This window comes from Triticum aestivum, chromosome 2D (genome assembly GCF_018294505.1).
Source record: "Triticum aestivum cultivar Chinese Spring chromosome 2D, IWGSC CS RefSeq v2.1, whole genome shotgun sequence".
Classification (NCBI taxonomy): domain Eukaryota; kingdom Viridiplantae; phylum Streptophyta; class Magnoliopsida; order Poales; family Poaceae; genus Triticum; species Triticum aestivum.
In genome coordinates, this window is record NC_057799.1 from 173,076,612 (window position 1) to 173,096,292 (window position 19,681).

The 19,681-nt window shown below is 46.2% G+C and overlaps 1 protein-coding gene across 1 annotated transcript; it reads left to right on the forward strand.

Annotated features, from left to right (window-relative positions):
- The first annotated feature begins 269 nt into the window (after positions 1 to 269).
- On the forward strand, positions 270 to 3,350 carry LOC123049121 (internal alternative NAD(P)H-ubiquinone oxidoreductase A1, mitochondrial). Its single transcript, XM_044472113.1, has 6 exons — positions 270 to 546; positions 880 to 1,779; positions 1,906 to 2,066; positions 2,175 to 2,240; positions 2,345 to 2,508; positions 2,620 to 3,350. Exons 2-6 carry the CDS (start codon positions 942 to 944, stop codon positions 3,071 to 3,073), a joined length of 1,683 nt encoding a protein of 560 aa, XP_044328048.1. The 5' UTR covers positions 270 to 546; positions 880 to 941; the 3' UTR covers positions 3,074 to 3,350.
- The last annotated feature ends 16,331 nt before the right edge of the window (positions 3,351 to 19,681 follow it).

The following is a 19,681-nucleotide window of genomic DNA, read 5'->3' on the forward strand; positions in this document are numbered from 1 at the left end:
TCGATGGTGGTTCCGTCCCATTTTCTACAACGTACAGCTGGCCAGGTGGGTTCGGGTCGGGGCAGCCTGCGTGCACGGGAGCCGAACCGGTACGTGCGTGCGCCGCCGCCCGCGAGTATCTCAGCGCGGATGGGGTGGCCGGTACGTGACAGCTGGCGCTGACCGGGTCGCAGCCAGGCAGGCAGGCAGGCCATGCATGCAGTGCCGAGGAAGAAAAGGAAAGAAGAATGGATTGCTCAACCGCGGATCCCCACGGCAGAATTAATTGGGCCCGGGGTTCCGTTGGTTCGTTTCTTCTTGCTGCGCAAGCCAGGCTCCTCCCGGCAAGTCGGGGGGAAGTAAATATACTCTCCTCTTCAAGACACGCGCGACTCTTTCTCTCCTCCAGATCTTTCCGCTTTCCTTTTCGCTCCAGAGAGAAAACTCCCTTTCCCACAAGCGCCGATCCGGTGACCGAGACGCGCGCCTTGGCTTCTTCCTCTTCGTCCATGGCGGGCCCTGCGACGACGTCTCCGCCCTGCTGATTCGATCGCGCACGCTCGCCCGGTAATCCTTCGATTCGACTCTTGCCTCGCTGTTTCTTCCTCCTCTTCTTCTAGTGCGTCGGCGGTGCCTTTGCACGGAAGCCGTGACGCACGGGGCTCGGAATCATCTAACGAGGCGGCAGCGGACGCAAGTCGGTTCCACGTACGTACGCCGCCATGGACTCGCCATGTTCTAGTAGCTGCTGGTCTTTGCCTTGGTGCACTCCTCGTCGTCGATCTATATATTCTCTTGCAGTTTTGTCGTCGGCATCTATGCATTGTTGTGTATGCTAACCCATGTGCGTGTTGGATGATTTGCTTTGCTGATTCGAGTTTTCTTCCCAAATCTTCGCAGTGACATCTGCAGCAACTCACGCGAGATACAGGCGGTGGAAGCAGCGCAGCACGCACGCTTCAATGGCTTGGTCTAGGATCGCGAGGAGCTCGCAGCTGTCGCAGTCGCTCTCGAGGATCGCGTCCGAGGGCGGCGCGCCCACCCCGGCGGCGTCCGCGCTGCGCAATGCGGCGGCGCTGGGGCCACGGAGCCGCCACGCCGCGTCGTCGTTCCACAGCCTCGCGTGCGTCGGCCTCGCCGACAAGTGCGGCGCCGGCGCGGGGGGCCATCTCTACGGCCAGAACAGAGGCATCAGCGCGACGCCTTCGAGGCTGCTCCCCGCGGCAGCAGAGCCCCTGGCGGCGGAGTGCTCCGACACCGAGGACCCCGCTGAGGCGATGGCGGCGTTGCCGGATCTGGGCCCAACGGGCCTCAAGAACAAGCCCCGCGTGGTGGTGCTCGGCTCCGGATGGGCGGCGTGCCGGTTCCTCAAGGACGTTGACACCTCCGTCTACGACGTGGTGTGCGTGTCCCCGAGGAACCACATGGTGTTCACGCCGCTGCTGGCGTCGACGTGCGTCGGCACGCTGGAGTTCCGGTCCGTGGTGGAGCCCGTCAGCCGCATCCAGCCGGCGCTCGCCACCCGCCCCGGATCATACTTCTTCCTCGCCAACTGCACCGGCATCGACACGCGGAAGCACGAGGTGTACTGCACGGTGGCGGCCGGCGACGAGCAGCTGCCCACCAACCCCTACCGCTTCAGGGTCGCCTACGATAAGCTTGTGATCGCCAGCGGCGCCGAGCCGCTCACCTTCAACATCAAGGGCGTCCAAGACAACGCAATCTTCCTCCGCGAGGTGAACGAGGCGCAGCAGATCAGGCGCAAGCTCCTCACCAACCTCATGCTCTCCGAGAACCCAGGTAGCTAACGAGATCAAATGCATTGCATGCAAATCTGTTGTTGAGTAGAGTGTAGTTGGCGATCTTGGTCATCCGTTGCATGTGGTACACGCTGTTGATTCTTGTTGTGTTGATCTGAATCAACAGGCCTGTCGGAGGCAGAGAAAAAGCGGCTCCTGCACTGCGTGGTCGTCGGCGGAGGCCCCACCGGAGTGGAGTTCAGCGGCGAGCTCAGCGACTTCATCATGCGCGACGTGCGGGACAGGTACGCGCATGTCAAGGACTACGTCAAGGTCACCCTCATCGAGGTACGTACACTACTTGCACACACATGCATCTCGAATTCTCGATCTTATTAAGCATCAGGCCATGGTGTATGGTGTACCTGAATTGATCATCCCCTATGTTACTGCTAGGCCAACGAGATCTTGTCGTCGTTCGACGTCGGGCTGCGGCAGTACGCGACGAACCACCTCTCAAAGGTAACTAACCAGAAACAGTTCTTGTATACTCAATGGTATTCTGCTGTCTGTCCTCGTGATTTGATTTGGGAGTTACTGGTGGCCGGTGGCAATGGCGTGTGCAGTACGGAGTGAAGCTGGTGAAAGGCGTGGTGAAGGAGGTGCTGCCGACGGAGATCGTGCTGAGCGACGGCACCCACGTCCCCTACGGCCTCCTCGTCTGGTCCACCGGCGTCGGTCCGTCGGAGTTCGTCAAGTCCCTCGACCTCCCCAAGTCCCCCGGCGGAAGGTACGTCCATGTCCATGCCGCCGGTCCTTAATTTTCTCCACGAAACACAGTGAAACACATGGCATTGGTGGCAAATCTAACTGAACATGTGACATGGGAAATGGGGCGCAGGATCGGCATCGACGAGTATCTCCGGGTGCCGAGCGTGGAGGACGTGTACGCGCTGGGCGACTGCGCGGGGTTCCTGGAGAGCACGAAGAGGCCGGTGCTCCCGGCGCTGGCGCAGGTGGCGGAGAGGGAGGGCAAGTACCTGGCACAGCTGTTCAAGAAGCTGGCGGCGCAGAACGGCGGCGGCAGGGCGCACTGCGGCAAGAGGGTGGACCTGGGGGAGCCCTTCGTGTACAAGCACATCGGGAGCATGGCCTCCGTGGGGCGGTACAAGGCGCTGGTGGACCTCCGGGAGAACAAGGACGCCAAGGGGGTGTCGATGGCCGGCTTCCTCAGCTGGGTCATGTGGCGCTCCGCGTACCTGACGAGGGTGGTGAGCTGGAGGAACAGGTTCTACGTGGCGGTCAACTGGGCCACCACGCTCGTCTTCGGCAGGGACAATACAAGGATCGGCTGAACTGGCAGTGGGCGGCTGGCTGGCTCTGTTTCCTCTTGAGTAAGGCAAAGGGGACGAGATGCTGGCCTTCAATTTTGCTTAGGATTACCATTTAGTCATTCACGATTCGATTCATTTCCAACGTTGTGAAAAATACAGAGTACGCAACACTTACTCCTAGTACTTTTAAGCCAAAGGTGCATTGCGCATTTTCAGAGTAATATAGATAATCTGTCTAGGCTATTTTGCATCCTGACATCATAATGACCTTGTGTCAACAAATCCCTACATGGATACATACTTTCTTTCTGGTGAATTTCTTTTTTGAACTTTTTCTGGTGGATCTGTCTAGAGTTGGAAGAACATGTCAGAAGATCAAAAGCACCCTTGTGAAGGAAGAACATTTCCAATGCTTTGGGAGAAAAAGACAAAATCGATGCTCCAAAAAGAATTTTTGAATTCCTTTTGAAGCACTGATGTTAACAATGTTTGTTCTTCATAGAATTTCGCACGTATAAAGAACACGTTTTAGATTATTTTTTTACTATTTGTTATGATTTTATCGTTCACAAGGGTGCATTTGAACTCAAAATCAGAAGAACACTTCCGCAAAATTAGGTGCAATTTTATGTGCAAAAAACCATCACCCCAGAAAGTCAGACTTGTGCGACAATCATTTGCATTGGTGACAAGATTGGTGCCACATCGGCGTAAATGTGTCTTTGCTTCTTCCCCGCGGTGCTCCGATTAGCAGGCCATTAGGTTGTGTTGGTCAGGTGCTCAACGTCTCTCGGGGTGGTGGTGCCGTCAACTATTACAAAGTTGATGGAGGTGCATGCGCAGTGGCGGAGCCAGCCCGTGAATTCAGCCCGGGCAAGACTTAACTATGACAGTGTGAGCTGCCACCTACCCAAGGAAATAATCCTTCTAATCATAGATTAGCACTAATTTTCTAGACTGGCCCAGGCAGCCGCCCGGAATTGCTGGGAGGTGGCTCCACCACTGTGCATGCGGTGGCGTGCAGTGGTGCTTGTCTTTTCCAACTGCATTGGATGAAGACGACGACAGGAGACCCTGGTACAGGAGACCTAGCCAGACCTTTGTGTCATCCCCATGGGAAACCGGGTGGCGCGCCAGCCAGCCACGCCTTCGCCCCCCCCCCCCCCCCCCGCCCAAGCCGTCGGGGTAAAGCCCCTCGCGGTGGCCGACAGTGGGGACCCTTCTTTCTCCCAACCACGACGAAACTGCGCGGGATGTAGCCGCGTGCGGGGATACGACGCTCGCGTGGGGCGTCGTGGTTGGAGCGCGCGCGGCCGGGCTAACAACATTGCGGCGCAGCGACGACTGCATAGGTGCTCCTGGTCAGGTGGCAGGGGTCCTGCGTCCAAATCTGGTGCGGGGCAGCTCTCGGCGAGGCCCCGTCGTGCGTGCGGGCTGGCGTGCGGTGGAGGGGTTGGGTGCATCGAGGCGGTGGTGTGCTGCGCGTGCAGTGCTCGGATCTTACGTGATATCCTCTGTGGTGGTGTGCCTCCACCCTGGCGGCGGGTGACTGGCACGGGTGCTGCTGAGTGCTTTCCCTCGGCCGCGTAGGCGGCAAGCTGGCGGCTGGCGTTTATCTCATCCCCTGGGCTGCCCGTGGGCCCTTGGCGTCTGAGCCAAAGATGGTGGCCTCCTCTCTCACTCCTCGGACTGCTTCACCGACCCGTGATCCTGATCTGGCGGGTGGTGGGGTGTTCGAGGTTGGGGGCTCAGATTGGGGGAAACCCTTGATCGGCGGGATGCAGTCACGATGTCGACGATGCTCTGGGTGTCGTTCTCCTTGCTGTAGGCGGCATCTAGGTTTGACCCTTGTCCCCCTCCTTCGCATCCCGGGTGAAAACTCTAAGGCCTCCTTTGGTTCATAGGATAGGAATGTTACAGGAAGAGGAAAATCATAGGAAGTGAGATGACATGCATCTCAATTCCTATAGAGAAAGAGATGTCATTTGATGCATATGATAGGAATTTTTCCATTGAGTCTTAGCTAATTTTTGTCCTCCAAAATGTGAAGGATTGATTCCTATCCTACATAGGAATAGGAATCCATTCCTACAAACCAAAGGGCTTCAAAGGAATTTTTCCTTTGCAAATCCTATCCTATAGAAATCCTATGAAATTCCTACAAACCAAAGGAGGCCTAAACCTTTGGGACTTTAGAGTGGTAGCGGGGCTTCGGTGTGGGTGGTCGGTTGACGGTGTATCTTTGGTGCTGGTCTCGTTCGGCAGCTTGCGGTGCATGTGTTTGTCTTTGTCGGAGGCGGTGACGATGTAGGAGTTTTGCTTCGCGAGTTGAGGTGGTCGTGCTTGCGGTTTTCTCCCCGGCACCGAGTTGGCCATGTTCATTCTTGCTCGGAGGTGAGAAATTTTCTACCTGCCAACGGCGCGACGCCTTTTGATCCAGGGCGAGAGGGCAGGGAGGCCTTCTTCGGAGGTAGAGACGGACGGAGGAGCAACATCGGGTGGCCTCTTGGGAGATGATGAAGCGAGGCCTTCCTTCGGTGGCAGGCAACACTCCTAACTTAGTCTCTTCTATGGCTTGACCTCGTGTTCGCCGAGGGCTCCAATGCTGAAGTGTTCTTGGTGCATTTGGAGCATGTTAGCTATCAGTTAGCATCTTGTATCTTTTGCCATTTTGTTTATTTTTCTTGTTCTTGTTCGACTGGTTGTATGGCTCGGAAGTTGCTTTATCTATAAAGTGGAGCAAAAGCCTTTTTCGTTAAGACGATGACACATGGATTTGGCAGACATGGGGATGATCCCCAACCATCGTTGCACAAAGACTTGGCTCCATCACATGCGATTGTGCTCTTTCTGGTTGGGTGCGGTAGCATTTCCCATCTCTCTTCGACGAGGCCATGGCAGAGGTAGAGTGAGGCGACGGTTGGCCAAGACACATGGATCTTCAAGGGTTTGTTGTAAAATTGTTGGGAAATGTAGCAGAAAACAAAAAAATCACGCCTACGCACACCCAAGATCAATACGAAGATGCATAACAGTTTGGGATCACAATCGTTACTGTCACCAGTTGAAGTGGAAGAAGAATGTGTCGGTGCAGATCGTACTTGGAGTCCCTCGAACCGTCAATGAACGATCCCGCGAACTGCCCACGAACAGTCGCTCGAACTGAAGACCGAAAGCACGGCCTCTCTGCTTGGTTGCAAGCCTGCAGCCTTCACAATCCGGCAGCACTTCGCCATCCAGAGCTAATCGTCGCGGGCGAATTAGAGGGAGGAGATTAGAACGACGTTGGGCTTTGCTACCTCTTGAGCACTGCGTTGGTTTTCCCTTGAAGAGGAAAGGGTGATGCAGTAAAGTAGCGTAAGTATTTCCCTCAGTTTTTGAGCACCAAGGTATCAATCCAGTAGGAGACCACGCTCGAGTCCCACGCACGTACACAAACAAATAAGAACCTCGCAACCAACGCGATAAAGGGGTTGTCAGTCCCTTCACGGTCACTTACGAGAGTGAGATCTGATAGATATGATAAGATAATATTTTTGGTATTTTTATGATAAAGACTAAAAGTAAAGAAAGCAAAAATAAACGGCGCCAGAAATAGCTTGTTGACGGGAGATTAATATGATGGAAAATAGACCAGGGGGCCATAGGTTTCACTAGTGGCTTCTCTCAAGAGCATAAGTATTACGGTGGGTAAACGAATTACTGTCGAGCAATTGATAGAATTGAGCATAGTTATGAGAATATCTAGGTATGATCATGTATATAGGCATCACGTCCGCGATAAGTAGACCGAAAAGATTCTGCATCTACTACTATTACTCCACACATCGACTGCTATCCAGCATGCATCTAGAGTATTAAGTTCACAAGAACAGAGTAATGCTTTAAGTAAGATGACATGATGTAGAGGGATAAACTCATGCAATATGATATAAACCCCATCTTTTTATCCTCGATGGCAACAATACAATACGTGCCTTGCTGCTCCTGCTGTCACTGGGAAAGGACACCGCAAGATTGAACCCAAAGCTAAGCACTTCTTCCATTGCAAGAAAGATCAATCTAGTAGGCTAAACCAAACTGATAATTCGAAGAGACTTGCAAACATAACCAATCATACATAAAAGAATTCAGAGGAGATTCAAATATTGTTCATAGATAAACTTGATCATAAAACCACAATTCATCGGTCTCAACAAACACATCGCAAAAGAAGATTACATCGAATAGATCTCCACGAGAATTGTGGAGAACTTTGTATTGAGATCCAAAAAGAGAGAAGAAGCCATCTAGCTAATAACTATGGACCCGAAGGTCTGAGGTAAACTACTCACACATCATCGGAGAGGCTATGGTGTTGATGTAGAAGCCCTCCGTGATCAATGCCCCCTCCGGCAGGACTCCGGAAAAGGCCCCAAGATGGGATCTCACGGGTACAGAAGGTTGCGGCGGTGGAATTAGGTTTTCGTGGATGCTTCTGTTGGTTTGGGAGTACGTAGGTATATATAGGAGGAAGAAGTACGTCGGTGGAGCAATGTGGGCCCCACGAGGGTGGAGGGCGCACCCCTCTGCCTCGTGCTCTCCTGGTTGATGTCTTGACGTGGACTCCAAGTCCCCTGGATCACGTTTGTTCCGAAAATCACGTTCCCGAAGGTTTCATTCCGTTTGGACTCCGTTTGATATTCTTTTATGTATTCGTTTCCCTTACTATCACTGGGATCGAGCACCGCAAGATTGAACGCAAAGCTAAGCACTTCTCCTATTGCAAAAAAGATCAATCTAGTAGGCCAAACCAAACTGATAATTCGAAGAGACTTGCAAAGATAGCCAATCATACATAAAAGAATTCAGAGGATATTGAAATATTGTTCATAGATAAGCTTGATCATAAACCCACAATTCATCGGATCTCGACAAACACACCGCAAAAGAAGATTACATCGAATAGATCTCCAGGAAGATCGAGGAGAACTTTGTATTGAGATCCAAAGAGAGAGAAGAAGCCATCTAGCTAATAACTATGGACCCGAAGGTCTGAGGTAAACTACTCACACATCATCGGAGAGGCTATGGTGTTGATGTAGAAGCCCTCCGTGATCAATGCCCCCTCCGGCGGAGCGCCGGAAAAGGCCCCAAGATGGGATCTCACAGGTACAGAAGGTTGCGGCGGTGGAAATAGGGTTTTGGCTCCGTATCTGATCGTTTGGGGGTACGTAGGTATATATAGGAGGAAGAAGTACGTCGGTGGAGCAACGTGGGCCCCACGAGGGTGGAGGGCGCGCCAGGGGGGTAGGCGCGCCCCCTGCCTTGTGCTCCCATTGATTGCTTTGCGTGGACTCCAAGTCCTCTGGATCACGTTTGTTCCAAAAATCACGTTCCCGAAGGTTTCATTCCGTTTGGACTCCGTTTGATATTCCTTTTCTGCGAAACACTGAAATAGGCAAAAAAGCAGCAATTTGGGCTGGGCCTCTGGTTAATAGGTTAGTCCCAAAAATAATATAAAAGTGTATAATAAAGCCCAATAAACATCCAAAAAAGAATATAATATAGCATGGAACAATAAAAAATTATAGATACGTTAGAGACGTATCAAGCATCCCCAAGCTTAATTCCTGCTCGTCCTCGAGTAGGTAAATGATAAAAAAAGAATTTTTGATGTGGAATGCCACTTAGCATTATTTTCAATGTAATTCTCTTAATTGTGATATGAATATTCAGATCCGAAAGATTCAAGATAAAATTTTAATATTGACATAAAAATAATAATACTCCAAGCATACTAACCAAGCACTAATGTCTTCTCAAAATAACATGGCCAAACAAAGTTATCCCTACAAAATCATATAGTCTGGCTATGCTCTATCTTCACCACACAAAGTATTTAATCATGCACAACCCCAATGACAAGCCAAGCAATTGTTTCATACTTTTGGTGTTCTCAAACTTTTCAATCTTCACGCAATACATGAGCGTGAGCCATGGATATAGCACTATATGTGGAATAGAATGGTGGTTGTGGAGAAGACAAAAAAGAGAAGATAGTCTCACATCAACTAGGCGTATCAACGGGCTATGGAGATGCCCATTAATAGATATCAATGTGAGTGAGTAGGGATTGCCATGCAACGGATGCACTAGAGCTATAAGTATATGAAAGGTCAAAAAGAAACTAAGTGGGTGTGCATCCAACTCGCTTGCTCGCGAAGACCTAGGGCAATTTGAGGAAGCCCATCATTGGAATATACAAGCCAAGTTATATAATAAAAAATTCCCACTAGTATATGAAAGTGATATCATAGGAGACTCTCTATCATGAAGATCATGGTGCTACTTTGAAGCACAAGTGTGGAAAAAGGATAGTAACATTGTCCGTTCTCTCTTTTTCTCTCCTTTTTTCTTTTTTTTTCTTTTGGGCCTTTTCTTTTTTTATGGCCTCTTTTTTTTAGTCCGGAGTCTCATCCCGACTTGGGGGGAAATCATAGTCTCCATCATCCTTTCCTCACATGGGACAATGCTCTAATAATGATGATCATCACACTTTTATTTACTTTATAACTCAAGAATTACAACTCAATACTTAGAACAAAATATGACTCTATGTGAATGCCTCCGGCTGTGTACCGGGATATGCAATGAATCAAGAGTGACATGTATGAAAGAATCATGAACGGTGGCTTTGCCACAAATACGATGTCAACTACATGATCACGCAAAGCAATTATGACAATGATGAAGCGTGTCATAGTAAACGAAACGGTGGTAAGTTGCATGGCAATATATCTCGGAATGGCTATGGAAATGCCATGATAAATAGGTATGGTGGCTGTTTTGAGGAAGGTATATGGTGGGTGTATGATACCGGCGAAAAGTGCGCGGTATTAGAGAGGCTAGCAATGGTGGAAGGATGAGAGTGCGTATAATCCATGGACTCAACATTAGTCATAAAGAACTCATATACTTGTTCAAGTTATCAAAGCAAAGTATTACGCGCATGCTCCTAGGGGATAGATTGGTAGGAAAAGAACATCGCTCATCCCCGACCACCACTCATAAGGAAGACAATCAATAAATAAATCATGCTCCGACTTCATCACATAACGGTTCACCATACGTGCATGCTACGGGAATCACAAACTTTAACACAAGTATTTCTCAAATTCATAGCCACTCAACTAGCATGACTCCAATATCACCATCTTCATATCTCAAAACAATTATCAAGTATCAAACTTCTCATAGGATTCAACACACTCATAAGAAAATTTTACTAATCTTGGATACCTATCATATTGGGACTAATTTTATGATTAAAGCAATTTACCATGCTGTTTTATAGGACTCTCAAAATAATATAAGTGAATCGTGAGAGAACAAAAGTTTCTATAAAACAAAACCACCGCCGTGCTCTAAAAGATATAAGTGAAGCACTAGAGCAAAAACTATATAGTTCAAAAGATATAAGTGAATCACATAGAGTATTCTAATAAATTCTGAATCATGTGTGTCTCTCTCAAAAGGTGTGTACAGAAAGGATGATTGTGGTAAATAAAAAGCAAAGACTCAAATCATACAAGACGCTCCAAGCAAAACACATATCATGTGGTGAATAAAAATATAGCTCCAAGTAAAGTTACCAATGGACGAAGACGAAAGAGGGGATGCCTTCCGGGGCATCCCCAAGCTTTGGCTTTTTGGTGTCCTTAGATTATCTTGGGATGCCATGGGCATCCCCAATCTTAGGCTCTTGCCACTCCTTGTTCCATAACCCATCAAATCTTTACCCAAAACTTGAAACTTCACAACACAAAACTTAACAGAAAATCTCGTGAGCTCCGTTAGCGAAAGAAAACAAAACACCACTTCTAGGTACTGTAATGAACTCATTATTTATTTATATTGGTATTAAACCTACTATATTCCAACTTCTCTATGGTTTATAAACTATTTTACTAGCCATAGATTCATCAAAATAAGCAAACAACACTCGAAAAACAGAATCTGTCAAAAACAGAACAGTCTGTAGTAATCTGTAACTAACGTAAACTTCTGGAACTCAAAAACTTCTACCAAAATAGGACGACCTAGAAAATTTGTTTATTGATCAGCAGAAATCGGAATCAGTATTTTATCACGTTCTGGTGATTTTTAACAATTGTTTTTGTGAACAGAAAGTTTCTGGAATTTTCAGCAAGATCAAATAACTATCATCCAAGAAGATCCTATAGGTTTAACTTGGCACAACACTAATTAAAACATAAAAACAAATCTAACCAGAGGCTAGATCAAATATTTATCCCTAAACAGAAGCAAAAATCAAAAAACTAAAATAAAATTGGGTTGCCTCCCAACAAGCGCTATCGTTTAACGCCCTTAGCTAGGCATAAAAACAAGGACAGATCTAGGTATTGCCATCTTTGGTAGGCAATCCATAAGTGGCTCTCATAATAGATTCATAAGGTAATTTTATTTTCTTTGTAGGAAAGTGTTTCATGCCTTTTCTTAACGGAAATTGGAATCTAATATTCCCTTCCTTCATATCAATAATTGCACCAATCGTTCTAACGAAAGGTCTACCAAGAATAATAGGACATGAAGGATTGCAATCTATGTCAAGAACAATAAAATCTACAGGCACATAGTTCCTATTTGCAATAATAAGAACGTCATTAATTATTCCCATAGGTTTTTTAATAGTGGAATCCGCAAGGTGCAAGTTTAAGGAACAATCATCAAAATCACGGAATCCTAGCAAATCACACAAAGTTTTTGGAACCGTGGAAACTCTAGATCCCAAATCACACAAAGCATAGCATTCATGATCTTTAATTTTAATTTTAATAGTAGGTTCCCACTCATCATAGAGTTTTCTAGGGATAGAAACTTCCAACTCAAGTTTTTCTTCATAAGATTGCATCAAAGCATCAACGATATGTTTAGTAAAAACTTTATTTTGACTATAAGCATGAGGAGAATTTAGCACGGATTGCAACAAGGAAATACAATCTATCAAAGAGAAATTATCATAATTAAATTCCTTGAAATCCAAAATAGTGTGTTCATTAATATCTAAAGTTTTAACTTCTTCAATCCCACTTTTGCCAATTTTTGCATCAAGATCTAAAAACTCCGAATTTTTGGAACGCCTTCTAGGTAAAAGTGGCTCATCTGCAGCCCCATCATTATCAAGATTCATATTTCAAAACAAAGTTTTAATAGGAGACACATCAATAACTTTTAGATCTTCATCTTTATTCTCACAAAAACTAGAAGAACACGCTTTTACAAATCAATCTTTCTTAGCATGCATCCTAGCGGTTCTTTCTTTGCACTCATCAATGGAAATTCTCATGGCTTTGAGAGACTCATTGATGTCATGCTTAGGAGGAATAGATCTAAGTTTCAAAGAATCAACATCAAGAGAAATTCTATCAACGTTCCTAGCATATTCATCAACCTTAAGCAATTTTTCTTCAAGCAAAGCATTGAAATGCTTTTGCGAATTCATAAACTCCTTAACACTAGTCTCAAATTCAGAGGGCATCTTATTAAAATTTCCATAAGCATTGTTGTAGGAATTACCATATTTATTAGAGGAATTACTAGGATACGGACTAGGATTAAAGTTTCCTCCATACGCATTATTACCAAAATTATTCCTACCAACAAAATTCACATCCATAGATTCAATATTATTCTCAATCAAAGTAGACAAAGGCAGATCATTAGGATCAGAAGAAACACTTTTAGTAGCAAATAATTTCATAAGTTCATCCATCTTTCCACTCAAAACATTAATTTCTTCTATCGCATGCACCTTTTTATTAGTAGATCTTTCAGTGTGCCATTGAGAATAATTAACCATAATATTATCTAGGAGTTTAGTAGCTTCTCCTAAAGTGATTTCCATAAAAGAACCTCCCGCGGCCGAATCTAAAAGATTTCTAGAAGCAAAATTCAATCCGTTATAAAAATTGTATAATCATCCAAAGATTCAAACCATGTGTAGGGCAATTACGTATCATTAATTTCATCCTCTCCCAAGCTTGTGCAACATGTTCATGATCAAGTTGCTTAAAATTCATGATATCGTTTCTAAGAGAGGTGATTTTAGCGGGAGGAAAATACTTAGAGATAAAAGCATCTTTGCACTTATTCCATGAATCAATACTATTTTTAGGCAAAGACGAAAACCAAGCTTTAGCACGATGTCTAAGAGAAAAAGGAAATAGCTTCAATTTAACAATATCATTGTCCACATATTTCTTCTTTTGCATATCACACAAATCAACGAAGCTATTTAGATGGGTAGCGGCATCTTCTCTAGGAAGGCCGGCGAATTGATCTTTCATGACAAGATTCAACAAAGCCGCATTAATTTCACAAGATTCAGCATCGGTAAGAGGAGCAATCAGAGTGCTAAGAAAATCATTGTTGTTGGTATTGGTAAAGTCACACAATTTAGTATTGTCTTGAGCCATCGTGACAAGCAAGCAATCCAACACACAAGCAAACAAGAAGCAAGCGAAAAAGAAGCGAACGGAAAAGAGAGGGCGAATAAAACGGCAAGGGTGAAGTGGGGGAGAGGAAACCAAGAGTCATATGGCAAATAATGTAATGAGAGGGATAAGAGTTTGTGATGGGTACTTGGTATGTCTTGACTTGTGCGTAGACTCCCCGGCAACGGCGCCAGATATCCTTCTTGCTACCTCTTGAGCACTGCGTTGGTTTTCCCTTGAAGAGGAAAGGGTGATACAGTAAAGTAGCGTAAGTATTTCCCTCAGTTTTTGAGAACCAAGGTATCAATCCAGTAGGAGACCACGCTCGAGTCCCATGCACCTACACAAAGAAATAAGAATCTCGCAACCAACACGATAAAGGGGTTGTCAGTCCCTTCACGGTCACTTGCGAGAGTGAGATCTGATAGATATTATAAGATAATATTTTGGTATTTTTATGATAAAGACTAAAAGTAAAAAAAGCAAAAATAAACGGCGCCAGAAATAGCTTGTTGACGAGAGATTAATATGATGGAAAATAGACCCGGGGGCCATAGGTTTCACTAGTGGCTTCTCTCAAGAGCATAAGTATTACGGTGGGTAAACGAATTACTGTCGAGCAATTGATAGAATTCAGAATAGTTATGAGAATATCTAGGTATGATCATGTATATAGGCATCACGTCCGCGACAAGTAGACCAAAACGATTCTGCATCTACTACTATTACTCCACACATCGACCGCTATCCAACATGCATCTAGAGTATTAAGTTCGCAAGAATAGAGTAATGCTTTAAGTAAGATGACATGATGTAGAGGGATAAACTCATGCAATATGATATAAACCCCATCTTTTTATCCTCGATGGCAACAATACAATACGTGTCGTTTCCCTTACTGTCACTAGGATCGAGCACCGCAAGATTGAACCCAAAGCTAAGCACTTCTCCTATTGCAAGAAAGATCAATCTAGTAGGCCAAACCAAACTGATAATTCAAAGAGACTTGCAAAGATAACCAATCATACATAAAAGAATTCAGAGGAGATTCAAATATTGTTCATAGATAAACTTGATCATAAACCCACAATTCATCGGATCTCGACAAACACACCGCAAAAGAAGATTACATCGAATAGATCTCCAAGAAGATCGAGGAGAACTTTGTATTGAGATCCAAAGAGAGAGAAGAAGCCATCTAGCTAATAACTATGGACCCGAAGGTCTGAGGTAAACTACTCACACATCATCGGAGAGGCTATGGTGTTGATGTAGAAGCCCTCCGTGATCAATGCCCCCTCCGGCGGAGCGCCGGAAAAGGCCCCAAGATGGGATCTCACGGGTACAGAAGGTTGAGGCGGTGGAATTAGGTTTTCGTGGATGCTTCTGTTGGTTTGGGAGTACGTAGGTATATATAGGAGGAAGAAGTACGTCGGTGGAGCAACGTGGGCCCCATGAGGGTGGAGGGCGTGCCCCCCTGCCTCGTGCTCTCCTCGTTGATTGCTTTGCATAGACTCCAAGTCCTCTGGATCACGTTTGTTCCAAAAATCACGTTCCCGAAGGTTTCATTCCATTTGGACTCCGTTTGATATTCCTTTTCTACGAAACACTAAAATAGGCAAAAAAAACAGCAATTTGGGCTGGGCCTCCGGTTAATAGGTTAGTCCCAAAAATAATATAAAAGTGTATAATAAAGCACAATAAACATCCTAAACAGAATATAATATAGCATGGAACAATCAAAAATTATAGATACGTTAGAGACGTATCAGGCTTCTAATTATGAGGATTAGAGGATTTGTCTAGCTCTAATTAGATCAACTAGGGTCAACTAGAACTAGAGCTAGAGGGGCTAGAGGAGGCTCCAAACTTGTGTGTTCCAATAGAGAAAGAAACCTAGTATATATAGGTTTGAGGGGAGAGGAGGGTCTGCCACCAAGGAGGGAAAGTCCCTCCTTGGGTCGCCGGCCAAGAGGGCCCCTAGTCCAATTCGGCCTCCCCTCCTAGGAAAGTGGGGCGCCACCTCCACTTGGGCCTTGGTGGCCCAAGTTGCCCTCCACCACTTGGCCTTTTAAGGCCCATTGATATTAAACTAAATATAAAAGTGTTCTAAATATTTTTAGACCCTTTTATATATAATTTAACAGCTCCAGAAACATTTTCCACCTATATATATTTATCGGTAATACCCAGTATTACCTGATACTCTCCGCAACCCTTTTGATGACCTCAAAAAGGTTTCGGATCCTCTCGGAGCTATTTCAAATATTAATGAAACAATTGCACAAATATATTCTCATCACTCCCGTCCTACTAACACTCAACAGATCATGATTGTCTTAACCTTGTGACCCCGTAGCTTCGGTAACTCATAGACATGAACGAAATCGTTTGTTCAATGACCAACAACGGAACTGTGGGCATCCATATCGATCCCTATGAGCACACGAATGGTGTTCGAGTGAACCTTTGGTTATCATGTGATGTTCCCTTTATGTTGAGCGTACGTTGTCTACCACATGTGTGTAGGACTGGGGTCTGTATGTATACCGCTCTCTCTCTCCCCCCTCGTATATTTGTACATCTTGGGAGACAAGTAGAGGCTGGTCCACCCTGTACCTATATATGTGCGTCATGCACACGATCAATGAATTATCGATGCATGCAATCCCTTCTTTCCAACTAACATGGTATCAGATAGCACGCCGATCCCTTTCCTCGCTTCCACCTAAACCCGCCGCCGCCACCGCCGCCGATGTACGCCGCCGCCGCGCCCCCTCTCCCACGCAGCCGCCACCCTCCTCTTTGCCGCCGCTGCTTCCTCCCCCTAGCCGCCGCCACGCACCTAAACCCTAAACCTACCCCGCGCCGCCGCCGCTAACCCTAACCCATCCGAGCCGCCGCCACCCTCCCACTGTTGCAGCTCCTCCATGGCGTCTCCCCACTCCAGCAACTCGAACTCGTTCGTCGGACCTGAGTCTGACGCCACCGCCGTTCGCGATCTTGACATCCACACCCGCGTCCCCATCAAGCTCGACCAATCCAACTCTTCGTACTACGCGTGGAAGACCTACTTCAACCTCCTCTTCCGCGAGTACCACCTCCTCGAGCATGTCAACGGGACCAGTGATGGTGACCTCATGGCGGGCGATCCAGACTAGGCGGCCATTGAGGCCTCTCTCATCCGGTGGTTCTACCTCACCGTCTCGCCGGACATCTTCCACACGGTCGTCTCGGAGGATGACAACGCGTGTGCCGTGTGGACCAAGATCAACAACCTCTTCACTCATAATAAGCTTCAACGTCTCGTGTTCTTACAGCAGGAATTTTTTGGGTGCCACCAAGATGACTCCTCCATCAACGTCTACTGCATGCGCCTTAAGCGGCTCCCCGACGAGCTCCAGGATATCGGCGCCAAGGTGTCGGACGAACTCATGCTCAGCACCCTCACCGCCGGCCTCAATGACGATTTCGGCAATGCGGCCTCCAACCTCTCCCTGCTGCCGAACCCGACCTTCCACTCCGTCGCCGCGTATTTACGCTTGGAGGAACGCCGGATGAAGAAGGTCAAGGCACGCGTCCAACACATCGCCCTCGCCGCCGGGACCTCTCGCGGGGCGCCTCCGTTGGCCCCGCCTCACCCGCGCCCGTCCGCGCCACCGGGGTTTTTTCCCCTTCCGCCGACACCGCCCGCTGATACGTCTCCAACGTATCTATAATTTTTTATTGCTTCATGCTATATTATATTCTGTTTTGGATGATTAATGGGCTTTTTATACACTTTTATATTATTTTTTGGGACTAACCTATTAACCGGAGGCCCAACCCAAATTGTTGTTTTTTGCCTATTCCAGAGTTTCACAGAAAAAGAATATCAAACGGAGTCAAAACGGAATGAAACCTTCGGGAACGTGATTTTCGAAACAAATGTGATCCAGAGGATTTGGAGTCCACGTCAAGACATCAACCAGGAGAGCACGAGGCAGGGGGCGCGCCTACCCCCCTGGGCGCGCCCTCCACCCTCGTGGGGCCCACGTTGCTCCACCGACGTACTTCTTCCTCCAATATATACCTACGTACCCCCAAACCAACAGAAGCATCCACGAAAACCTAATTCCACCGCCGCAACCTTCTATACCCGTGAGATCCCATCTTGGGCCTTTTCCGAAGTCCTGCCAGAGGGGGCATTGATCACAGAGGGCTTCTACATCAACACCATAGCCTCTCCGAAGATGTGTGAGTAGTTTACCTCAGACCTTCGGGTCCATAGTTATTAGCTAGATGGCTTCTTCTCTCTTTTTGGATCTCAATACAAAGTTCTCCACAATTCTCGTGGAGATCTATTCGATGTAATCTTCTTTTGTGGTGTGTTTATTGAGACCGATGAATTGTGGGTTTATGATCAAGTTTATCTATGAACAATATTTGAATCTCCTCTGAATTCTTTTATGTATGATTGGTTATCTTTGCAAGTCTCTTCGAATTATCAGTTTGGTTTGGCCTACTAGATTGATCTTTCTTGCAATGGGAGAAGTGCTTAGCTTTGGGTTCAATCTTGCGGTGTCCTTTCCCAGTGACAGCAGGGGCAGCAAGGCACGTATTGTATTGTTGCCATCGAGGATAACAAGATGGGGTTTATATCATATTGCATGAGTTTATCCCTCTACATCATGTCATCTTACTTAAAGCGTTACTCTGTTCTTTTTAACTTAATACTCTAGATGCATGCTGGATAGCGGTCGATGTGTGGAGTAATAGTAGTAGATGCAGGCAGGAGTCGGTCTACTTGTCATGGACGTGATGCCTATATACATGATCATACCTAGATATTCTCATAACTATGCTCAATTCTATCAATTGCTCAACAGTAATTTGTTCACCCACCGTAATACTTATGCTCTTGAGAGAAGCCACTAGTGAAACCTATGGCCCTGGGTCTATTTTCCATCATATTAATCTTCCAACACTTAGCTATTTTTATTGCCTTTTATTTTACTTTGCATCTTTATTATAAAAATACCAAAAATATTATCTTATCATATCTATCAGGTCTCATTTTCGTAAGTGACCGTGAAGGGATTGACAACCCCTTTATTGCGTTTGTTGCGAGGTTTATATTTGTTTGTGTAGGTGCGAGGGACTTGGGCGTGGCCTCCTACTAGATTGATACCTTGGCTCTCAAAAACTGAGGGAAATACTTACGCTACTTTACTGCATCACCCTTTCCTCTTCAAGGGAAAACCAACGCAGTGCTCAAGAGGTAGCAAGAAGGATTTCTGGCGCCGTTGCCGGGGAGTCTATGAAAAAGTCAACACACCAAGTACCCATCACAAACTCTTATCTCCCGCATTACATTATTTGCCATTTGACTCTTGTTTTCCTCTCCCCCACTTCACCCTTGCCGTTTTATTCGCCCTCTCTTTTCCGTTTGCCTCTTTTTCGCTTGCTTTTTGTTTGCTCGTGTGTTGGATTGCTTGCTTGTCACGATGGCTCAAGATAATACTAAATTGTGTGACTTTACCAATACCAACAACAATAATTTTCTTAGCACTCCGATTGCTCCTCTTACCGATACTGAATCTTGTGAAATTAATGCTGCTTTGTTGCATCTTGTCATGGAAGATCAATTCGCCGGCCTTCCTAGTGAAGATGCCGCTACCCATCTAAATAGCTTCGTTGATTTGTGTGATATGCAAAAGAAGAAAGATGTGGACAATGATATTGTTAAATTGAAGCTATTTCCTTTTTCGCTTAGAGATCGTGCTAAAGCTTGGTTTTCGTCTTTGCCTAAAAATAGTATTGATTCATGGAATAAGTGCAAAGATGCTTTTATCTCTAAGTATTTTCCTCCCGCTAAGATCATCTCTCTTAGAAACGATATTATGAATTTACGCAACTTGATCATGAACATGTTGCACAAGCTTGGGAGAGGATGAAATTAATGATACGTAATTGCCCTACACATGGTTTAAATCTTTGGATGATTATACAAAAAAATTATGCCGGATTGAATTTTGCTTCTAGAAATCTTTTAGATTCGGCCGCGGGAGGTTCTTTTATGGAAATCACTTTAGGAGAAGCTACTAAACTCCTAGATAATATTATGGTTAATTATTCTCAATGGCACACTGAA